Source organism: Staurois parvus, unplaced genomic scaffold (assembly GCF_062004578.1).
Source record: "Staurois parvus isolate SC_StPar_1 unplaced genomic scaffold, SC_StPar_1.0 ptg000608l, whole genome shotgun sequence".
Taxonomy (NCBI): Eukaryota; Metazoa; Chordata; class Amphibia; order Anura; family Ranidae; genus Staurois; species Staurois parvus.
In genome coordinates this window covers 1,287,974-1,310,707 of record NW_028318404.1, presented here as the reverse complement: position 1 = coordinate 1,310,707, position 22,734 = coordinate 1,287,974, and the positions used below count along the sequence as shown (strand labels likewise).

The window sequence follows — 22,734 nt, the reverse complement described above, 5'->3', positions numbered from 1 at the left end:
CTCTGATTAAAAGGTGTTCCTTTAATTTTTTTGAGCAGTGTATATTAAAAAGTAAGGGTCCCAACATTGAACCTTGGGATACACCACTAACAACCCTAGACCATTCAGAGTATGGACCATTAACCACTGCTCTGAATTCAGTCTTTCAGCCAGTTTTCTATCCATTTACGTCTGATTTTTCCAAGCCCGTAGATTTTACATTACACATTAGCCGTATGTGGGGAACTATGGCAAACTCTTTTACAAAATCCAAGTATACCACTTCCACAGCCACCCCTCTGTCCAAGGTTTTGCTCTCACCCTCATAAAAAGAAGTCAGATTTGTTTGACAACTTCTGTCTTTCATGAATACATGCTGTCTGTTACTTAAAATATTTTTTTCCAGCAAGAACTCATCTATGTGGTCTTTTATTAAAGTCTCCAGTATCTTCACAACAATAGATGTTAAACTAACAGGTCTATAATTGTTAAAGATTTTTATCCCTTTTTAAATATAGACACTACATTGGCCTTACGCCAATCCAGTGGAACTATGCCAGTGATTAAAGAGTCCCTAAAAATTAGAAACAATGGCTTTGAAAGACAGAGCTTAATTCTTTAAGGACCCGTGGCTGTATGTCCATCTGGTCCAGGTGCTTTATTCACCTTAATTCTGTCTAAATATTTCTGGATCATATGAGTTGTGAGCCAATGTGGATCATCTGGGTCATTACCATGCCCGTTATGGACAAGAGCTCACCCATGCTCCTTTGTATAAGCAGAGCTGAAGAAGGTATGTAATAAATTTGCCATCTCTTTGTCCCCAGTCACCCACTCTAGACTATTTTGTAAAGAACCTGCTTGTTCGGACCTGCCTTTATTAGTATTAATATATTTTAAGAATTTTTGGGGGGTTTGTCCTGCTGTCTTTTGCAATCTGTCATTTGTTTTCCAATTTTTGCGACCTTGATTTAATTTTTACATATTCTGTTATGTTCTTTGTAATGTTTAAACGATGATAGTGTTCCTTCATTTTTATATTTAACTGCCTCCCGCCCGCCATATAAGGAAATGACGGGCGCAAGGCGGTACTCTCGTTCTGGGAGGACGTCATATGACGTCCTCCCACTCTAACTGCGTGTGCACGCCCCCCCGGGAGCATTCAGCGATCGTGGTGTGATCAGGGGAAAGAGCTGATGACTTCAGCTCTGTCATGTGATTAGCTGTGTCCAATCACAGCTGATCGCATGTAAATAAGGAAATGCCTGTTATCGGCATTTCTCTCCTCATGAGCTGTCATGCTGACAGCTTGTGAGGAGAGGAGAGCCGGTAATCGCCATTCCTCAGAGGGGATATCTACACTGATCATCAGTGCCCTGATAATCAGTGTAGCCCCATCAGTGCCACCTGTCAGTTTTCATCAATGCCACCTGTCATTGCCCATCAATGCCACCTGTCAGTGCCTATCAGTGCACATCAATGCCACATATCAGTACCTACCAGTGCACATCAATGCCACCTGTCAGTGCCCATCTGAGCTGCCTTTCAGTGCCACCTATTAGTGCCAGTCAGTGCTGCCGATCAGTGCCAGTCAGTGCTGCCTATCAATGCCATATATAAGTATTGCCTTTCAGTGCCCATCAGTGATGTCTGTGAATGCCCACCAGTGATGCCTGTCAATGCCCATCAGTGCCACCTACCAGTGCCTCCTCATCAGTGCAGCCTATCCATGCCCATCACTGCAGCCTCATTAGCGCACATCATTGAAGGAGAAAAATTACTCATTTACAAAATTTTATAACAGAAACTAAGAAAAAAAAATGTTGTTTTCAAAAGTTTCAGTTGTTTTTGGTTTGTTTATCAAAAAATAAAAAACCCAGTGGTGATTAAATACCACCAAAAGAAAGCTCTATCTGTCTCAAAAAAATTACAAAAAATTTCATATAGGTACAGTGTTTCATGACCGCGCAATTGTCATTCAAAGTGCAACAGTGATGAAAGCTGAGAGTTGGCTTGGGCAGGAAGGGGGTGAAAGTGCCCGATAGGCAAATGGTTAATAAAAGCTCTTTTCTTATTATTTATAGCTTTTTTAACTTTGTCTGTAAGCCACATAGGTTTGATTTTTAGCCTTTTTAACTTTTAACTTTTTAACTTTGTAACACGAGCTTCCAGAAGGGCAATCCGCTCACATCTGTCGCAGTGATATCCATCCTGGAACTGTTGCTCCATTGTTGAATACATGCGGCACACTGTGCACTACACAAAACCTTCAGCCCTGATAGCACTCATTATCCCAGTCACAATATTAATATTACTAATAGGAAATATCAGTTGTCACTTACAGGTTAGTAGACTCCTGTTTTCCACTCCGGTTTTGTAACTCCATTTATTCAAATGTCCACTTGATCAAAGGTCCAGCAAGCAAAATACAGGCAAGCTCAAAGTGAGCTCTGCAGAAAGTTTTATATAGTACCTGTAGCACCTGTGACCAATTAACCCCTCCCCTTACACCCCAGTCACATCAAAGCCAATTTTGAAATTGTGCGGCTCCACTGTCTACGAAGGGAGGGGATCATGTTCTGCTATGTCACAGTACATGTTGACATTCATCGTTCTCTCAATGAACTGTAGCTCCCCTGTGCCGGCAGCACTCATGCAACCCCAGACCATGACACTCCCACCACCGTGCTTGAGTGTATACAAGACATACATGTCTTTGTACTCCTCACCTGATTGCCGCCACACACGCTTGACACCATCTGAACCAAATCAGTTGATCTTGGTCTCATCAGTCCACAGGACATGGTTCCAGTAATCCATGTCCTTAGTCTGCTTGTCTTTAGCAAACTGTTTGTGGGCTTTCTTGTGCATCATCTTTAGAACAGGCTTCCTTCTGGGATGACAGCCATGTAGACCAGTTTGATGCAGTGTGCGACATATGGTCTAAGCACTGACAGGCTGACCCCCCACCCCTTCAACCTCTGCATCATTGCTGGCAGCACTCATATGTCGATTTCCCAAAGACAACCTCTGGATATGACACTGAACACGTGCACTCAACTTCTTTGGTGGACCGTGGCAAGGCCTGTTCTGAGTGAAACCTGTCCTGTTAACCCGCTGTATGGTCTTGGCCACCGTGCTGCAGCTCAGTTTAAGGGTCTTGGCAATCTTCTTATAGCCTAGGTAGGTTAGTGTTGGGCAACTGTGGCCCTCCAGCTTTTAGTGAACTACAAGTCCCATCATGCCTCTGCCTTTGGGAGTCATGCTTGTAACTGTCAGTTTTGCAATGCCTCATGGGACTTGTAGTTCTACAACAGGTGGAGGGCCACAGTTGCCCACTCCTGGCCTAGGCCATCTTTATGTAGAACAACAGTTCTTTTTTTCAGATCCTCAGAGAGTTCTTTGCCATGAGGCGCCATGTTGAACTTCTAGTGACCAGTATGAGAGAGTGAAAGCGATAACACCAAATTTAACACACCTGCTCCCCATTCACACCTGAGACCTTGTAACACTGAGTCACATGACACCGGGGAAAATGGCTAATTGGGCCCAATTTGGACATTTTCACTTAGGGGTGTACTCACTTTTGTTGCCAGCGGTTTAAACATTAATGGCTGTATGTTGAGTTATTTTGAAGGAACAGCAAATGTACACTGTTATACAAGCTGTACACTCACTACTTTACATTGTAGCAAAGTGTCATTTCTTCAGTGTTGTCACATGAAAAGATATAATAAAATATTTACAAAAATGTGAGGGGTGTACTCACTTCTCTGAGATACTGTATGACCTTTTTGTATCGTATTGGATTCAGGAGAATCGTTTTGGAGAGTAAAGGTTACATCCCTTGTCTGGTTTTTACTGTTGCCTGTTTCTCCCAATGGGATTTTCTGTTACTTATGGGTCTATTTATAAAAAATTAGTTGGACAGATGTAACAAGCATTCACCCAACCATCACGGATTGTGACAGTGTGTTGCCTAACATGTTGATTTTCTCATGATCATCGGCTCCATCTAGTAAGCCATATGTTTTTTTTCCCTGAAACACATCAGTCTGGAAAATACAGCATTTTGGCCACTTCTAGATGAAGTTGATGATTAAAGGAAATCAACATACTAAAGTGGATGTAAACCTCTGAAATGAAAAATGAACAAAGCATATCCCTCAATATAGTATGTACTAGCCTCAAACCAAAGCATCTAGTGTGGTTCCTCTCTGGTCTCTCCTCCCTCTACTATCTACAGGAATCACCCCTGTCAGTTTAACTCCGCACAAAGCAATCCTGGGACAAGGCCACGCCCCCCTCCAGCGCACAGCAGGTGATTGACAGCTTCAGCTGTGCATGTTGTGAGGGTAGTCCGTTGTGTTGATTCCCTCCACTCAGGTCTCAGATTACACTGAACTCCTCCTGTGTAGTGTGTGATATCATAATCCCCCCACATTCTGGAGTTGAGAAAAAAAATCTTTGAGCTGTGTGTTTTAGAAGGCTGTAGAGGAAAGAGGGCTGCCGATAAACAGGTATGACTTATGTAAGAGGATTTGTTTTTTAACTGTGTATCATCAGAGGTCATTCACTTCACTTGGGTGTATGTAAGGGTTTACAACTACTTTAGGCAAAATACAGTCAGAATTCATAATAGCTAGGTAAATGTGTGTGAAATTCAACCAGTTGATTTTTTATAAATCGGCCCCTTGATGTTTGCATGCAGCAATGAAAACCTGATGAGGTTCTAACCTTCCCCACTCTATCTAAGACTAAAAGTTTTGACTGGAGCACTGCTTTAAAGAGACACTATCATTTTTGGCCATTTAGTGGAAAGTGAGCATGTTTGCTGAAAGCCCGCTACCCCAGCAACTTATGCACCAATCTCTCCCTTTCCACATTCCCGCTTTCTTGGTACAATTTCATGTTAAAAAATATTTGATGCAGGTCTACTTGATCCAGTTGCTTTAGTTACAACTCATAGATGGTGAAAGGTGGACTTTCTGTTTATCTGCAGCCTATCATTTAGTTTAAGATATTTTTATAATAGGCTCTTCTGCTTCAATGCTTTGGACTAAAGCTCCTCTGCTACAAAAAATTGTATTTCACGATTCTACGGTGTCACATCACTGAGATTTTCCTTAAATTCTCAGGGCAACTTTTAAGAAAAATTAAACAGGTTTGAGGTTGAAGCATTTTCTCATTCCTCCTTTAGCACTCTGAAAGAATTGGGCATTGTTGAGCAGCTCCTGTGACCCATGTAAGGATACAACCAATCAGAACGCTTGCTGAACAGACCATTGCAAGTGGCACCTTTTAAAAGAAGGCTCTGTTGGCTATGATAAGTTGATTGGTCACTTCTTACAGGCTGAATTATAATGCAGTAGCTAGAACCTACATAGCACAAAGCTTTTTACATGTGCAATGGTAAGGTTTGACATTCTGACAAGGTTACAATGCTGGGGAATCACAATATCTGTGACAGAGCAGATCATCCGGGCCCTGATTTCAGGAGGGGGCTGTCTATAGAGTGTTGGGGGAACATTACCCGTCTTCCTGTTCCCACAGAGGTGTTGTTCTTTGTCTTTGGTTTGTTAAGCCACTCGCAGACAGTCTGTGTATGCAGTGATGCTTTCAGGCAGACTAAGCAATGCTGGGGGCATGCAGTGTATCCACTGTAACCATCACCCCTGACCTGCAGAACACAAACTGACTGTTTTATTTAACTGCATCAGTGATTTATGTGTCAGTGGCTAGCCTAACATTCATTCCTCCTGGTTACAGAGACTGCTCAAAGGTTTGTACTATATGAGGTAGACAATAGGATTTTAGTAGTTTAGAAGCCAAACAAAGACCCATATTTGCAAGCGATGCAGGCAATTTGTGCATTGCATGTGATGATTGGACACATGTAGTACTTGCCTTGTGGGCAGCAATGACTATTATTGAGCTTCATTGTTGTCCATTACCGCATACAAAGGTTTTTCTAAGGTGTTAGAAAATACCAGAATGAAGGTGCCAGATGTTCAGTACAGTATGGATAAATGGGAACTAGCATTTCACCACAAATACATACCAGATTATTTGAATCCTGGAGCTCCTGGGATATGAGTGAGGATGGGCAGATGTCTCACCTCCAGTCTGTTTCTCCTCTACTGATAGCCTTTGCCATTTAGTACATTAGTTATAATTGGTTGCCATGGATTGGTGCCCTTGCTCTTGTCCTATTTAAAAACACATGTTAAGCTGAACTCTAGGCATTCAGCTAAATAAACATTGTTACATAGTGAGGTAGAAAAAAAGACACTATTTGATATACCTCAACCAGCCATCCCTGCCATTAAACACAACCAGGATAGTCACCTGGCATTTCTGTATTGCAGGTGGGTAGCATGACATAGCCCCAGGCTGTGATTGTCCAGTGAAGGAGCAGCAGCAGACTAATGAGATCATCTCCCTGCTCTCTCATCATATCAGCATGTTCTTTGTGAGCATATTTGCAGGCAGGACAGCAGATTGGCACCACTTTGCATGTTGTCTCCTCTTTTTCACACAAAGACATATTGTTCTAGCATCGAGACAAATTCTTCTCTTCCTACAGAACCTTATTGTCCTCCTTCCCACGGGACCATATTGTCCTTCTACCATGAGTTTATATTTTCCTTCTCCAATGGGACCGCATTGCCCCCATCCCAAGGGGACTGCATTACCCCCATCCCACAGAGCTATTGTAAAGGTCATCACTTTTCTTTAGCTGAGGTCTCCACATTTTGGGGTATTTTGGGAGCATGATGCCAACTGCAGTTGAACAGACCTAAGAATTCTGCCGATTTTCCCACTGGAGTCCCAAATATATGTAACTTGATTAGACTTTCAGCAACTATGCTAAAATAAAATGTCTGTGGTTAATAAATTAGCAGTTAACATTTTATTGTCTTGATTTTACCGTTTGTGAGTTTTTGGTGATTGCAAGTTACTGCTTTTACAGTCTTGACAAATCAGATTCAGTACGGGTTTACAGAGGCACCCCTTCCAGGTATATCCCTTGTTACTGCACACTGTGGGGGCAGATTACCTACTTTATTATTTGAGCTGTACATATATAGGTCTGCCTGGGAACTTCATCTAGCATCACAAAAAAGATTTTTGTTATTAGAATGCTGCTTTTTGAATGTGGCACCTATGCTACACTGTACAGTGTTAGATTTTTGTATGCAGGACACAATGTGTGTTAAATGTAAAATAATACATTGTTAGCATCCTAAGCATTGTAATGTACACAATGGACAATATTTTACACTAGAGCTTTATTTATTCCTTTCGTGTGTGCCTGTTTGTGTTTGTAGTATATAAAAGGCTTAGAGACTGCTCAATAATCTGATGGAATGAATACTTAGTGAGACATTGACATAACATGTACAGCAGGAATAGAAAAAAATTGCCTCCTTTAAAATAATCACATTTTGTTGCTTTGCAGCCTGAAATGAAGACATACACCGTTTTTGTTTTATACAGCTATATTTACTCTGTGCAACTTAGAACATTTAAGTAAAAGCTATAACACCAACATGTCAGGAAAAAAAAAATCAAAAGCAGAATCACTGAGTTGGAAAAAGGATCACCCCCTTGTGTCATTGTTTTGTTGAACCACCTTTACCTTTAATTACAGCCTTTAGTCTGTTGGGATATTTCTCTGTTAACTGTACATCTAGACTTTGCAATATTTGCCCACTTTTCTTTGCAGAACTGCTCAAGTTCAGTTAAATTTGATGGTGACCGTTTGTGGAATGCAATCTTCACGTCATTCCACAGATTTTCATCGGGGTTTAAATCTGGGCTCTGACTAGGACATGCAAGGACATTCACTATTTTCTCCTTTAATCACTGTGTGGTCATTTTTGCTGTCTGCTCTGGGTCATTGTCATGTAGGAAGGTAAACCTTCTTCCCATTGACAACTTCCTGCCAGAGGGCAGCAGATTTTCCTCAAGAATTTGTTGGTATTTTGCCCCATCTATTTTTTCTTCTATCCTGACAAGTGCTCCCATCCCTGCTGCAGAACATAACAGGATATTACCACCGCCATGCTTTACTGTAGGAATGGTGTTATTTGGATTTCCACCAGACATATCGTTTAGTGTTGAGGCCAAATAATTCAGATTTAGTTTCATCTGACCATAACACCTTTTTCCATGTGGCCTTAGGATCTTCAAAGTGCATTTTGGCAAAGCTCAGTCATGACTGCATGTGGCCTTTCTTGAGGAGTGGCTTTTTTTCTTGCAACCCTCCCATACAAGTCACATTTGTGGAGAATTTGTGATATTGTTGTCACATGCACACTATAACCACTCTTTCATAAAATCCTGCAACTGCTTCAGAGTTGCTGTACGCTTCTTGGTAGCCTCTCTGACCAGTTTCCTCCTGGCGCTTTCATCCAGTTTGGAGTGACATCTTGATCCAAGGAGGGTCTGTGCTGGACCAGATACCTTCCACTTCTTAATAATAGACTTCACTGTGCTTCTAGGCATTGATAAAGCCTTTGAAAATTTTGTTGTATCCATCTTCTGATTTGTGCCTGTCCACAACTTTATCCCAGAGATCTTTTGACAGTGCATTGCCACCCAATGTTGATTGTTTGCTTCAGTTGCACTACCAGGGACTGAAATGATCCATGAAAGCTTTTTATGCTGAGCTAATCAAAATTACCACAGCTGACCACAGTTGAAAATCAAATGGCTTTGCGTGCCACTGTGAAGAGGATTAGCTACACCCGATTGAGTTTACAAATCATTTTTAGGAGAGGTGATCCTTTTTCCAATTCAGTGATTTTAGTTTTGAATGTTTTTTTCACGTTTGCTCTGTTCTAACTTGCTGTCCATGATGTAATAGCAGACGTGGTAATGCACGCGGTCAGAATGGCACCAGATATACAGCTCCCGATGTACAAAGAACAATATCTTTTGGCACACTTATGAATGTCCGTACACCCTGTGACTGTGCGTGCAGCCTTATGCTGCCATTTTTTGGCGTGTTACAAAACTCGTTTCAAAACCTTTTGATACCACCTCATATAGAACGATGCTCTTTGATGGATAGTGCTCTGAAAAAGTGCTGTCCAGTATTTTGGGATTTTTTTTTGTTATAGTTGAAGTTATGTCAGAAACAGTTCCATCATACAAAACTCAAGATAATAGTTGTGTTTGTAGTTGGTAAATTTTTCTCATTACTGTGTTAATGAAGTTATGTTTTTACAGGGACCTCATGGAGTACAGGGCAAGGAAGGACTGGTTGGTCAACAGGTACGTAGACACATTAGACATCTGAAATAATCATGGACAGATAGCAGATTTGTTATACAAAATACATACTTTTTGTACACAGGGCAAGATGGGAGAAAGAGGACCTGTTGGCCCACGTGGTTTTCCAGTAAGTAAAGGTACATCACTGTGTTGAACTGTTCTTTTTCTATAGTTGATCTACAATTATATAATTTTACAGGGAATTCCAGGACCATCCGGCCCAACTGGGGAAAAAGGAATTCCAGGGAATCCAGTAAGTATCATTAATAGCAATAGTTAAAGTAGTTCTGAATTCCAAACAGCTTTAAGGTACAAGACACCGTATAGCTTTTTAAGTTCCCCCCCCCCCCCCTTCTCCATGTCCCACCAATCCACTTCCCCCTGAACGTCTGGTTTTCTGAGGGTAGGCTGCTGCAGCTGTCATTCATCTTGCTGGAAGGAGAGAGAATGGGCGAGGATTGGCAACACTGTGTGTATATGGATGCACACAGCTCAGCTCATTTCCCGGCAAGAGGTGCTTATGTGCAGGTGTCTCCTTACCACCTGGCCAGCTGCTGCTTTGTGTGACAGAGCCACAGTCCAACTCTGTTATGTGCTTTCAGTACAGGGTATTTCAACCATTTCCACATCATATAGCAGCAATGACTGCACTACACGAATATATCATAAGGGTTTATTTGGGTTTGAAGGTTCAAGGGAAATTAAGAAATAATGTCTCTTTAAAGTAAATTAATGTTAACATTTTACTGTTTTAGGGGCCACCTGGACCTCAAGGACCTGTTGGGGCTATGGGAGAAATTGGACATAAGGTATTTATACAGTAATCTCAGAGGCAGCACTTGCAAGCATACTCTTTGCAATCAGTGCATATTGCTTGTTGGATTAGTCGCTGATGTATCAATTAGGAGTCACATGGATGCAGCAAATGGACATTGCGTATTCATGTGCATTCATTGTAGAGTAACAGCTGAACTAGGGAATGACCTCTTAATATTCCCTTGGGACTAGTTTGATTAGTATCAGTTCTAGATGAGCGCAATGTTTACAACTGTATATAATATGATATTGGGCCAAGAAGTATCATCTTCTGTGTACACACACACAACGCTGACCTGGTTTGCTTCGGAGTATTGTTTCAGCCCTCATATCTAAACATCTGAATATTAAAAACAAATGTTAAAATCATTATAAACTCATTACAGTTTGTGTACCCAGCCCACAAAGTAATTTGGAGTTTAGAAATGAAATTTTTCGCTTTATGATTTGGCCACAAAGTAACATTTAGTGAACTTCATCCATAGCTTATAAGAATGATGGGATGAGAGCCAGGTATGATGAACTGGGCAGCACTGGGTCTAAGTGTGGGGTCAAAATATATCATCTTTATGATCCAGCAGCACCCACTTTATTATATCTGAAATGTATGTACAGAAAGTAGAAAATATTTAACTGAAAATAATTTAACTATGTTGTGTATAAAAAAAATGGGTTTTAAATATAATTACTGTTAAAGCTTAGTTTTTTTGCTTTTCAACAGAGTAAGGAATCATTAGGACTCCTGTTTATTTTTTTTTCTGTGTTCCATTGGATTAATTCCTTTCACTTTCTGGCCTAGAGGAAGTGAGAGGAAATCTCTGTAAAGTGAAGGAAGTTCCTTCCTAGATAGTTGTCAGCAGAATGGGTGTCCTGATTTGAAGTATTTACCTCTATTCTTGTTCCAGTGACAACTGTTAAACAGATTTTGTACTTTCCACAATTTTCTGTCTCTGTGACAATTCCTGATAAACTGAACAAAAATTTTGCTTTGCGGATGGCCCCTCCCGCCCGTTATCCTTTGATTAAAAAAACTGGGCAGAAAAATTGTTGGCCAAACAGCTGCTGCATCCAATCAAGTGCAGCTGCTGTTCAGGTATTCTGACAGCCATGGGTGGCAGAATACAAAACCCCAGCAGGGATTTTGGGGGGGGGGGGGGTGTTGGCTGGAGAATTCTTCTATCCACACTCTCAGCCTGCAGGTTGATTGAAAAAAATCTTTCAATGTATGGCTATCTTAAATCTCCCTAGCAGGGACACAGCAATATAAAACTGGCTTTAACATTTCCAAACTATGTCCAAACCTAAAAAAATAAATTGAACATAAGTTATGTTTTTAAATTTGCAAGGCACACGAATCAATAGTTCCATCCATATCTCCATATTGCCATAAGTTCCTTCTTTTTACCATGAGAAAAAAGACAAACTTTTGCATCTTTCATGGTGCCTGGCTACCACTAGATACTAAATTGTAAACAAATATCTGAAATAGTGAACTGGTTTCAATTTATTCTAGGGACCTCCAGGAAAAAAGGGAGAACCAGGACCACCGGGTGAACCAGGAATGAAGGTGAGACATAATTCTGACTAAACTTTCAGATATGGAGGAGCATGTAACTCAAATCCCTTCTCATAGTGAAAACCTTGGTACTTTCTGATTGCTCCAGGGCTGTCACACGGAGTGGGGAAAGAGCCCTCCCAGTGGCTAGAACAAAGTAGCTGGGGAATAAAATAGAGGTGTACTACTGGGGAATGAGGGCAATTCAAGTGATTCTAAACACACACTCTTTAATTTACAATTTACATATCCCTTCTCTTTATGTATATCAATATTGTCACTGTATTTATTTTAATGAAAACCTAGCTTTTTCTCAGACCATCTGCAGAGTAACATCAGCCATAGAAACTTCTAGTCCTCTGCTGCTGGTCACATGTTTAAAAAAAGGCTTTGAAATACAAAGGAAAAATACAGAATATCAAATAAATATTTTAAATAGTCATACAAATATGTATTTGAACTCCAATCTTTATTGTTTTTGTGTAAAAATATGATATGGGCTATCTAGGGGCAGATCCTGCCAATCACAGCCTGTTTCATGTTCCTCTAACCTGTGACTAGTGTTTTAGAATTACAGGGAGGGGATGCTTTCATCAACATCAATCAACATGTAGTATCCCATCCTCATTGTGTATAGTTGTTTAGTGGGCATGGAGGAGGAAGAAGGAAGTGGGTTGTTATTTATCAAGAGTTTACAGTGCCTTGAAAAAGTATTCATACCCCTTGAAATTTTCCACATTTTGTCATGTTACAACCAAAAACGTAAATGTGTTTTATTGGGATTTTATGTGATAGACCAACACAAAGTGGCACATGAAGTGAAGTGGAAGGAAAATGATAAATGTTTTTAAATATTCTTTTCAAATATCTGAAAGGTCTTGTGTGCATTTGTATTCAGCCCCCTTTACTCTGATACCCCTAACTAAAATCTAGTGGAACCAATTGCCTTCAGAAGTCACCTAATTAGTAAATAGTCCACCTGTGTGTTATTTAATCTCAGTATAAATAAAGCTGTTCTGTGAAGCCCTCAGAGGGTTGTTAGAGAACATTGGTGAACAAACAGCATCATGAAGGCCAAGAAATATACCAGATAGGTCAGGAACAAAGCTGTGAAGAAGTTTAAAGCAGAGTTAGGTTAGGTTATAAAAAAAGATCCCAAGCAAACATCTCACAGAACACTGTTCAATCCATCATCCAAAAAAGGAAAGGGTATGGCACAACTGTAGACCTACCAACATGACCATCCACCTAAACTGACAGGCCAGGCACAGAGCACATTAAGCAGAGAAGCAGCCAAGAGGCCCATGGTAACTCTGGAGGAGCTGCAGAGATCCACAGCTCAGGTGGGAGAATCTGTCCACAGAACAACTATTAGTCGTGCACTCCACAAATCTGGCCTTTATGGAAGAGTGGCGAGAAGAATGCCATTGTTGAAAGAAAACCATAAGACGTCCTATTTGCAGTTTGCGAGAAGCCATGTGGGGGACACAGCAAACATGTAGAAGAAGGTGCTCTGGTCAGATGAGACCAACATTTTTATTTTTTGGCCTAAAAGAAAAACGCTATGTGTGGCAGAAAACTAACACTACACATCACCATGAACACACCATCCCCACCGTGAAATGTGGTGGCAGCGCCATGTTGTGGGGATGCTTTTCTTCAGCAGGGACAGGGAAGCTGGTCAGAGTTGATGGAAGGTGTATGATGCCAAATACAGGCCAATCTTAGAAGAGAACCTGTTAGAGTCTGCAAAAGACTTGAGACTGGGGCGGAGGTTCACCTTCCAGCAGGACAACAACCCTAAAGATACAGCCAGAGCTACAATGGAATGGTTTAGATCAAAGCATATTCATGTGTTAGAATGGCCCAGTCAAAGTCCAGACCCAAATCCAATTGAGAATCTGTGGCAAGACTTGAAAATTGTGGTTCAGAGACGCTCTCCATCCAATCTGACAGACCTTGAGCTATTTTGCAAAAAAAAAAAATGGAAACTAATTTCACTCTCTAGATGTGCAAAGCTCGCAGTGACTTGCAGCTGTTATTGCAGCAAAAGGTGGTTCTACAAAGTATTGACTCCGGGGGGCTGAATACAAATGTACGCCACACTTTTCAGATATTTATTTGTAAACAATTTTGTAAACCATTTATCATTTTCCTGCCACTTCACAATTATGTGCCACTTTGTATTGGTCTATCAGAAGCACACAATAGAGAGGACTTTACCATGCCTTGTATTGGGTGGAAGATAAAAAAATAAAATCTATTTCAGAGTGTCCAGTGCCTGCAGTAACAGGTGTCCATGTCAGATTTGTTCTTGGTACTCTCTCAAAGACATTTTTGCTTTAATGTCATCCTGTTTATTTTGGAGGTCGCCGTTTGCAGCTTTTCTTCTTTTTACTGCGCCTCTGCATTTTTCAGAACCCCCCTGTATCATTGTTTTTGGCAAACCATCCTTGGCTTAAGACAGAAGCTACTGTTCCCCTTTTGTGACAGAGGTGAAACTTGAACCATCCTCCCCTCCTGTCCACTTTCTGCGAACAAAACCCCATTGATGGGCATGGTGCGGCCATTCAGAAACACAAGGCTCACAGTAGCTGATGGCTCTCTGTCCCTGCCAGCGTGAGACTCTTATCTCAGCTGGAGACTAGACCGCTATGGATAGATTGCACAAGCTACCTCCATGTCCTGTTCTGAAGGTTTACATGTCCTGCTTAGCTGGAGAGCTGAAGACTGCACACAACACAGCTGCCTTTCCCAAGACTCTTCCCTATGCCTAACAGCAGTAGTTTGTTTTCTGAACAAAGGGTCAGAGCATCATAGGCAGCAAACGAAGAAATATTTATAGTATAAAAACAGGAAGAAAGAAGAGTCTGGAATTAAAGCCATGCATTAAAATAGAAAATTGCAAGTAATGTCAACTAAGTCCCGTAGTGAGCTAAATTTGCTGTGCCAGCTGTTGCTGAATTAAACATCTTGGAGTTAAAGTGGACCTGTCATCTGTTCACAACAAGGGCAATAAAGAAAACTACTGCTGAGGGAAAATTGGAATCCACTATTGATAACATCTCCTATTGTAGAAATTACAGTTTTCTGGCTGTTAAAGTGAACCTGTGCTTTTTGAGCAAAGCAAAAGGCTAAGTTTATATTTTCACTTCAGGCAGAAAAAAATGCATGCAGGTGTTTGTGCAATACGATTCTTTGAGTGTATTTCCTGAATTTTACTTTGATTTAGTTCCTGAATTTGACTTGGTATCAGCCTTCTAGCAATCCTTTTACAGCAGAGCTCAGGCTGGTACAGGGAGATGCAATCAGGGGACAGTCAGGTGTATTGCAATTCTCATGTTCTAACAAAGAAGATACTGGTAGGAGGAGAGAGTGGAGAGAAGCGCTTATTAGTTGTTGCTGCTCCTTCACTGTCCAGTTAGAGCCTGAGGGCTGGCACCAGACCTAACTACATTATTTAACAGCAGTAGGAAAAAGTCAGGTTTCCAGGATGACTGTGCTTTCTTGCAGGGCTGTGTAAATCTGAACAATTAATGCACAGAAATATAAACCCTAGGTAAAACGGTTCTCATATTTGTACTTCCATCTGTGTTTCTAGCTGGTTGCCTGGTGTTCAGCTTTCATATTGCATACCTTCCAGCAACCTGTACTTCCCTCCTGTTCATATACTGCCACACTGTTTGGCAGAGGAAAAAATTTGTAAGCTCTTTGTCAAAGTGTTAGAAGCTTATACAGGGCTAAGATCTTTCTCCCCAGCACCATGTGACAGAGTGCAGGTCTGCAAATGAGCCACTCAGGAACCATACCCTGCATTACAGGAGGGAGGTCACAGAATCACATTCTCTCAGACTCAAAAGTATCAAATATTTTTCTTAGGCCAATTCCTCTGTACAAAGTTGAGTATATGTAAGGAGACCCAACATTTAAAGCCATGCTCCAGCCTTTTGCCTCCCAACCTAAAAACCCACCTCTGCCCCATACATGAAAAAATTTCATTTACATTCCTTCATGTCAGGAGTGTGATAAAAAAGGTCCTCTTCTGTCAGTTTTTCATCTTCTTTGGTGGTGGGCGGTCCTGAGCAGTATATAGAATACTACCCGGTTTAAAATATGTGACCATCATTCTTTATAGCATTTTTTTGTGAGTCCATACTTCGTGATGATGTACTGCCAGAGGGGTGAGTGTCCATGATAGTTTGGGCTCACAGAAAGTGGGTTGAATACTGCTGGGGTTACCTAACCCACATAAGGACCAGTTGAGGAGGAAGACACAGAGGGCAGCGCTTAAGCATGAAGAGAGTGAGTAGTGCTGTGCAAAATGTTATCTTAATCATACAGTACAGGGCACAGGCATCATATTCTTACCCCAGTGAGTTGTAGGCATGTACCTTCAGGTGACTGGATACGGGCAAACTTTTTCGAACACGTCCCTTAAAACCTTACCCCACTCCATGAATCCCCAGTGTATGCTAGTGTCTGAAGGTGATGGAGCTCTTCTCCTTCATGGAGAAATCCGCTTCAAAGTAAACAATAAGTAAACTTATAAATTGTAAATACTTCAATCAACACTTTACTGTCACCCAGTCCCTAAAGAACCCCTTGGGAATGTGTGCATTATGACAGGCAAAGCCTGTACTTTAAAGAGTCCAGCATTGTGGACAAGTAAGACAGGGTCACCCTGTGTTTATGACCATTGCTGTAAAATCATTGTTTGGAAAGTTTTCAATTCACAGTGCAAACTTTTCAATTTTGGCACTAAAATTTAAACCACTCAGAGCTCATTGGATGACCAGGTCTTACTCAATACCACTGATTGCATACTTTAACACCACTTCCACATAGAGCCTGTACTGTATAAGGTGCTCAGGTACTTGCTGCCACCATTTCATCATGAGGATTTGCTACAGAATGGTCTTTACCCAGGTTACCGTGTACTGCTTTCAGACTACCCTCACTTGTAGCTATGGCAGAGACCAGGCAAATGGGAGCCAATTAAAAATTGCATTCAAGCATTCACTGTGCTAAAGGCCTACAACACTCAGAGTGAAAATGCATCCTTGCACCAAAGCAGGACCTGATTGTAACACCATTGTTTGCATCCCATTCTAGCTGTATATCAGACTTACAACATGGGGCCTACCCAGCAAGAGCAGAATTTTCAGCATCTATGGTACAATTCCTTGAACAGAATATGGCCTTACTACAGCCATCTTTGTCCAAGGCTCACAAATACCACGCCTCTTCTCATACTTCCATTTCTCATCCGCATCCTGATATGCCGGCCATAAAAAACATAGACACAGAAGGGAATGGATAGGATATTGAGGCAGTATTAGAGGAAGCTGTGAATGATTTTTCTTTCCCAGGTGCGTGGCTCAGGAGCGAGTCTGCTCAAGTGCCCCCATAGCAAGAGGCTTGGTATTGTAGGCACTCAGCAGGATGGGGGGGAGCCTGAACCGCCATCCTGTGGATGAGCTGTTATTGACCTTGGCTTGCTTCCTGAATTCTGTCTTTGCTTCCTGATTTAGTACTATACTTTTCAGCCATTCCTAATCTCAGCACCTCATGCCGTTCCGTATCCTCACACACTGTCACCGCCTTCAGGAGAGTTGGGCAGGAGTTGCAAGAGGAGCTCTCTCATCTACTTGGTCTCTACCAGAGTGTATACCTCATCCTGGATCACTGAAGTTTTAAACAGGACAAGGACCGTTCTATATCCCAATTACCTATAGTGCACAGTGTATCTATTTATCTGGCGGGCAACTGTGGCAAGCTGGCCATTTGAGCTGTGAGCGCATTTTGACCTATATGTCTGGGTCAACTACAGAGATGAAGGCGCAATTCATGTGGTGAAGTTTCACGAGATGTATTTGACCCACTGGTGTTCACTGTCTCCTGGGAAGCATGGAATATGGATGTTTTATCCACGATTGAACTATGATTGGTCTTTCTTATGGTGATTCATTTTGTGCACTGGACCTATAATGTTATATATTCATGCATTTTATTTAATTTTTATTTATTTATTGGGTATCGTAATATTGAACTTAAGCATTTTTGGGGGTTATGGGGGCTATCATGTCTTTACTATTACGGTTTTTACTATTTGTTTAATTTAGTATATTTTATACATTTATTGATTTATGCACATTTTTATCACAGTTGTGGCAGAATTGTTATATTACCAAGTTTGCATTCTGGCACTTTATTGTCGGCATATATTTTATGTTGTCCCTGTATGGCTATTGTTATTTGTGACCATTAATTACTGTTGTTTTTGGAGTGGCTTTTGCTAATAGTTTATGTGACCAATAGGGTAGCGCAACACTTTCTATTTATTATTTGTTATTTTGTGAGTGGGAACACTTTTGGGGCTTCAGCCCCTGTTATAGCTATTACTAGCTGTTAGCGCACTTTAGAGCTTCTTTTGATTAAGGAGTCTGCTCAAGTGCCCCCATTGCAAGAGGCTAGATACTGGGGGCATTCAGCAGGAGGGAGGAGCAGGGACTGCCGGCAGGAGACCCAAATAGAAGAGGATCAGGACTGCTCTGTTGCTTAGAATCGTTCCCAGTTTGTCGCACTGCCCTTTGAACTATGCTCTACTTCCAGAGTGTTCACAAAGGTCATGGCACCTTCTGGCCCTGCTCAGAGCCCAGTGCATTCAAAGCAGAAGCTGTGTAGTCAGCCTTCTTCAGAAATATTCGTCTTCCTGTCAGTTGTGAGAAAATGTCCACAGAACAATTCAACTGCCCCAAGCATTTTGTTGGTATGGAAAAAGCAGGTCCTTTCCCCTGACTTACCCATTCTCGTGTTCAGCCAAGCAAGAACTTCCTTATATTGGTGGATCACCACCCCACCCCCTAGGAACATAGTCAAGAGAGGAACCAAGCTCCCATCAACATCTTGAGCTCAGAGCAGTCAGGTTGTCCCTGCAGCACTAAACCCCCCATCTGAAAAGACACCCAGTTTGGGTGCAGTCAGAAAATGCCACCATGGTGGCATCTTTCAATCATCAAGGGGGTACAAGGAGCCTGGCTTCCTTTAAGGAAGCAAATGAGATACTCTCATGGACAGAAACTCATTGTCCAGCTATTTCTGCAGTCCACAGGAGTGGACAGTTGGCAGGCAGATTATCTCAGACGTTACCACTTCTTCATTCGGGCTTTTTTGTGTCTTACCTCCAGTGCAGATTATCTCACCTGCTCCACAAAATAGAGCAACAGAGAAAAGAGGCAATTTTAATTGCACCATACTGGCCCAGAGGAGCATGACACGCAGGCATAGTCCAACGTCTAGCAGACAACCCCTGGCGCCTTCTCAACAGGATAGATGAGCTATCTCAAGGTCCAAGAAGATCTATTATCGTACCTGGAAATCTTATTTTGCCTGGTTTGAACACAGTGAATTCAGTCCCAGAGACTACTCCGTGCCTCACATTCTGGCCTTCCTGCTTATGGGTCCTGATCAGAACATCGCTCTAAGGCCCTTAAAGGGCAGGTATCTGCCTTATCCATCTTTTTTCACAGGCCTCTGGCTTCACACTCCCTTGTAAAAGAGCCTTTCTCATACTTCATGACAAGGTTGATTCACACCCAAGACTATCGTTTCTACCATAGGTGATTTCAGCATTTCAACGATGACGTTGTGCTACTATCCATGTTATGGAAAAACAGAATGGTTGGCCGCACAAACAGCAATGTGGTGGATGAATTCCTTTATTGGAATCCTTTACATCCAATATGATAAGAACATGACAGCTCCAAGACAGGACAGAGGAGCAGTACTGCTCCTCTGTCCTGTCTTGGAGCTGTCATGTTCTTATATTGCATGTAGAGGATTCCAATAAAGGAATTCATCCACCACATTGCTGTTTGTGCGGCCAACCATTCTGTATACCTCAAAGCTCCTGTTTCCATAAGGAAAACAGATTCCCTGTTTGTTCTCTCTGCTTTAAAATCCACCAATGCACGGTGTATAAATAATTTGCAAGATTTTACGCTCTTAAGCAAGCACTTCTTCCTACACTGTTATGCGCCTATTCCACCAGATTGAAGGGAGTTTCAGCTGTAGCCCAATTGTATAAAGCCACCACTTGGTCGTCTATTCATGTTGTTTTTACACCCTTTGTGTTCTTTCCTTGGGGACATCTCAGTGTATGAATATGTTGCCTGTGTATTGTACTGTGCGATTAAGAGAAAAGGAATTTTGATTCACCTGTAAATTCTATATCTTAGAGTATAGCACAAAACATAGGCAACCCTCCTCAACTTTCCTTGGTTTGCATTGCTTGCTACAAAACTGAGGATTCATGGAGTGGGGTAGGGTTTAGGGGAGGCACCCCAGGGGGCATGTCCTCAAAAGCTTGCCAGTGTCCAATCGCCTGAAGGTACATGCCTATAACCCATGGGATATAATTGTGAATATGTTGCCTGTGTCCTGTACCTCCAAGATATAGAAGTTACAGGTAAGTTACATTTTTTTTGTTCTTTTTTTGTAATTCTTTATTTATGTAAGATTTTCAACATAGCAGGGGGAACCAAACAGAAGGTTCACCGTAATACAAACGAAACATGAAGATGCAACATACAAACATCACAGTACAGATATCAGCCAAGGCCTGGTGCAAGGATATTAAAAATTGAGAGTAAACAATCAGGTTGCAAGAAGCAGAGGATCTGCTCCATGGCCATGACAGTACAACCACTGTAGTAGAATGTTACATCGATCATCAAGGAGGTATTGTGACAATAGTCACTGATGTAACCACACTGGCAATGATGCAGAGAGACCTAAAATAAACAAGATGAATAGCCTCAGCCGGATACGGGAGAAAGATCGGGGGGCTGAGGGGAAGGGGGTATGTGTAAAAGATAGAGCATGGCGAAAGGGGGTCTACTGGCTATTGTTAGGAGAAAATAACAAATCGGAACAGAGCAAAAACAGGATGGGGAGAAAGACAAAGGAAAGAGAACTAGGATAGAACCAGTAAAAGGAAGGGATGGGGCAAGATAAATGGAATACAGAAGAAAGGGCAGAGAAGCACTGTCCCTCCTGGAACGGATCAATCGAGTCGAGGATAAGAGGAGTACTCAGAGAGCACATTAAGAGGCATTCAGATAAGTGTCCATGAACACAAAGTATTGCCAAGGGCACCAGGTGTCCCGAAAAGTCTCTTCTCTGTCATATAGGGTGGTGGTGAGATTCTCCATGTCCCTAAGTTCATTTACCTAGAGAACCATAAGGAGAGAGGAGGAGGGTGGTCATTTTTCCAACAACACGGAATACATGCCTTAGCAGCATTCAGTAATTCATGGTGAGGGAAGCCTTGTTTCTCTTAATTGGTCTCTCCATGAGGTGCAACAGGCAGCCCGCAGGGTCATCCCTCAGGTCTACAGAAGTAAGATGTTTGATGATGTCTGTCACCCTATGCCAGAAAGGTTGAAGCCTCGGGAACTGCCAGAAGAAATGGAAGAGAGAACCACTCCCCGATCCACAGCGCCAGCATACATTGGGGAGCTCCGGAGAGTGGATGGAAACCGGTACAAGCGCGTCAAGAGTTTGTAGTTGGTCTCCTGGATTTTAGTGGCCAAAGAAGACTTGTGAGCAAAAAGTAAAATTTTCCTCTTTTGAGCCGGGGTAAAGGTCCTTCCCAAATCCCGCTCCCATTTAGAGAGAAAGGGGGATACAGAGTCCTGATCCAGCCGGATCACGAATGAGTAGATGGTAGAGAGGCTGTGTCGAATCGGTTTGCCTTTATGGCAAAGTGTTTCGAAAGGGGTCAACTTACGGGAGATACCTGGTTGGTGCACGAGCAAGCGGAGGTAAGAGCGGAGTTGTAGACTCCTCCAGAAGTTCAGTAGAGGGTCTATCAGACGTGTCCAACAGACCTCCAGAGGGCTGAGGAAATCCACAAGATGCGAGTAGCCGAGGAGCAAGGCGAGCAAAGTAGGGGTCAATGCGCCCCGAGGGAAAATTGGGGTTCCCACGCACGGGGATAAGGGGTGAGGGCAACGGGGAAATGTGGGTAGAATAAAAAACTTTACGCGTTTCTAAAAGAGGTGCGTCCAAAGTTGGATGGATCTTGATCTCAGGAAGAAGGAGGACATACAGCCAAGGAAGGCTCAGGGCCGTGCCACCCGAATCCTCCAGCTCAATCGACACCCAGTGTTTAGCTGCCCCGTGACAATGCCAGTCCACCAGGCGCATAATGTGAACGGCCTTGTAGTAGGAGAGAATATCCGGTAGACCAACCCCCGCAGCAGACTTGGGAAGGGACAAGATGCGAAAAGCTAAGCGCGGGCCCCCCTTTGGCCAGATGAATGAACGGAATAAGAAGTCAACCGGTAGCGGAAAAAAGCGGAAAAAAGAGACTGGGATTTTGATGGGCAATACTTGCATTAAATAAAGCATCCGGGGCAAAACCGTCATTTTAAGAGCACTACACCAGCCAAACCAGGTAAGGGTAAGAGATTGCCAGCAAAGATCTTCTTCGATGCCAATGAGCAGTGGGGCAAAATTTGCTTCAAAAAGGTGTGAAGGGTCCGGTGTAACATTAATTCCAAGATATCTGATTGAAGCTGTGGATCAGCGGAAGGAAAAAGAAGGGCGCAGGCGGTTCAAGACCGAGGATGCCGTGGAGATATTCAGAGCTGAAGATTTCGAATGATTGATTTTAAAGAAGGATAGGTTGCCATAGTCCTTGAGCATCTTAATGAAATTAGGAAGTGAAATCAGAAGGTTAGTCAGAAAGAAAACTAAGTCGTTGGCAAAACCGGCAACTTTGTGTTCCCCTGAAGACTTGTGAAATCCAGAGATCGAGCTGTCAGCGCGGATTGTGCATAAGGTCTCCAACGTCAAAATGAAGATCAGGGGGGGAAAGGGGGCATCCCTGACGAGTTCCGTTAGTAATGGGAAAGAAGGGAGAACAAGTTTTGTTGCCGATGATCGAGGCTGAGGGACATGAATATAGAGACGAGATCCAGTGAAGCATAGACGTTTGAAGCCCAGTATGAACAATGTTGCTTGCAAGAACTGCCAGTTAACCCGGTGAAAAGCATGTGGATAGTAACAGAAGAGGTGACTTGGCCATCTGTGCAGCA

At 42.3% G+C, this 22,734-nt stretch overlaps 1 protein-coding gene across 2 annotated transcripts in view; it reads left to right on the top strand.

Annotated features, from left to right (window-relative positions):
* The window catches only part of COL27A1 (collagen type XXVII alpha 1 chain), a 592,361-nt gene that overhangs the window by 379,754 nt on the left and 189,873 nt on the right, over nt 1–22,734 (top strand). For both annotated transcript variants that reach the window (XM_089692938.1, XM_089692937.1), the window contains exons 30-34: nt 9,217–9,261; nt 9,344–9,388; nt 9,461–9,514; nt 10,017–10,070; nt 11,591–11,644. In XM_089692938.1, the coding sequence (XP_089549064.1) occupies nt 9,217–9,261; nt 9,344–9,388; nt 9,461–9,514; nt 10,017–10,070; nt 11,591–11,644 (252 nt within the window). The remainder of the gene's footprint in view (nt 1–9,216; nt 9,262–9,343; nt 9,389–9,460; nt 9,515–10,016; nt 10,071–11,590; nt 11,645–22,734) is intronic.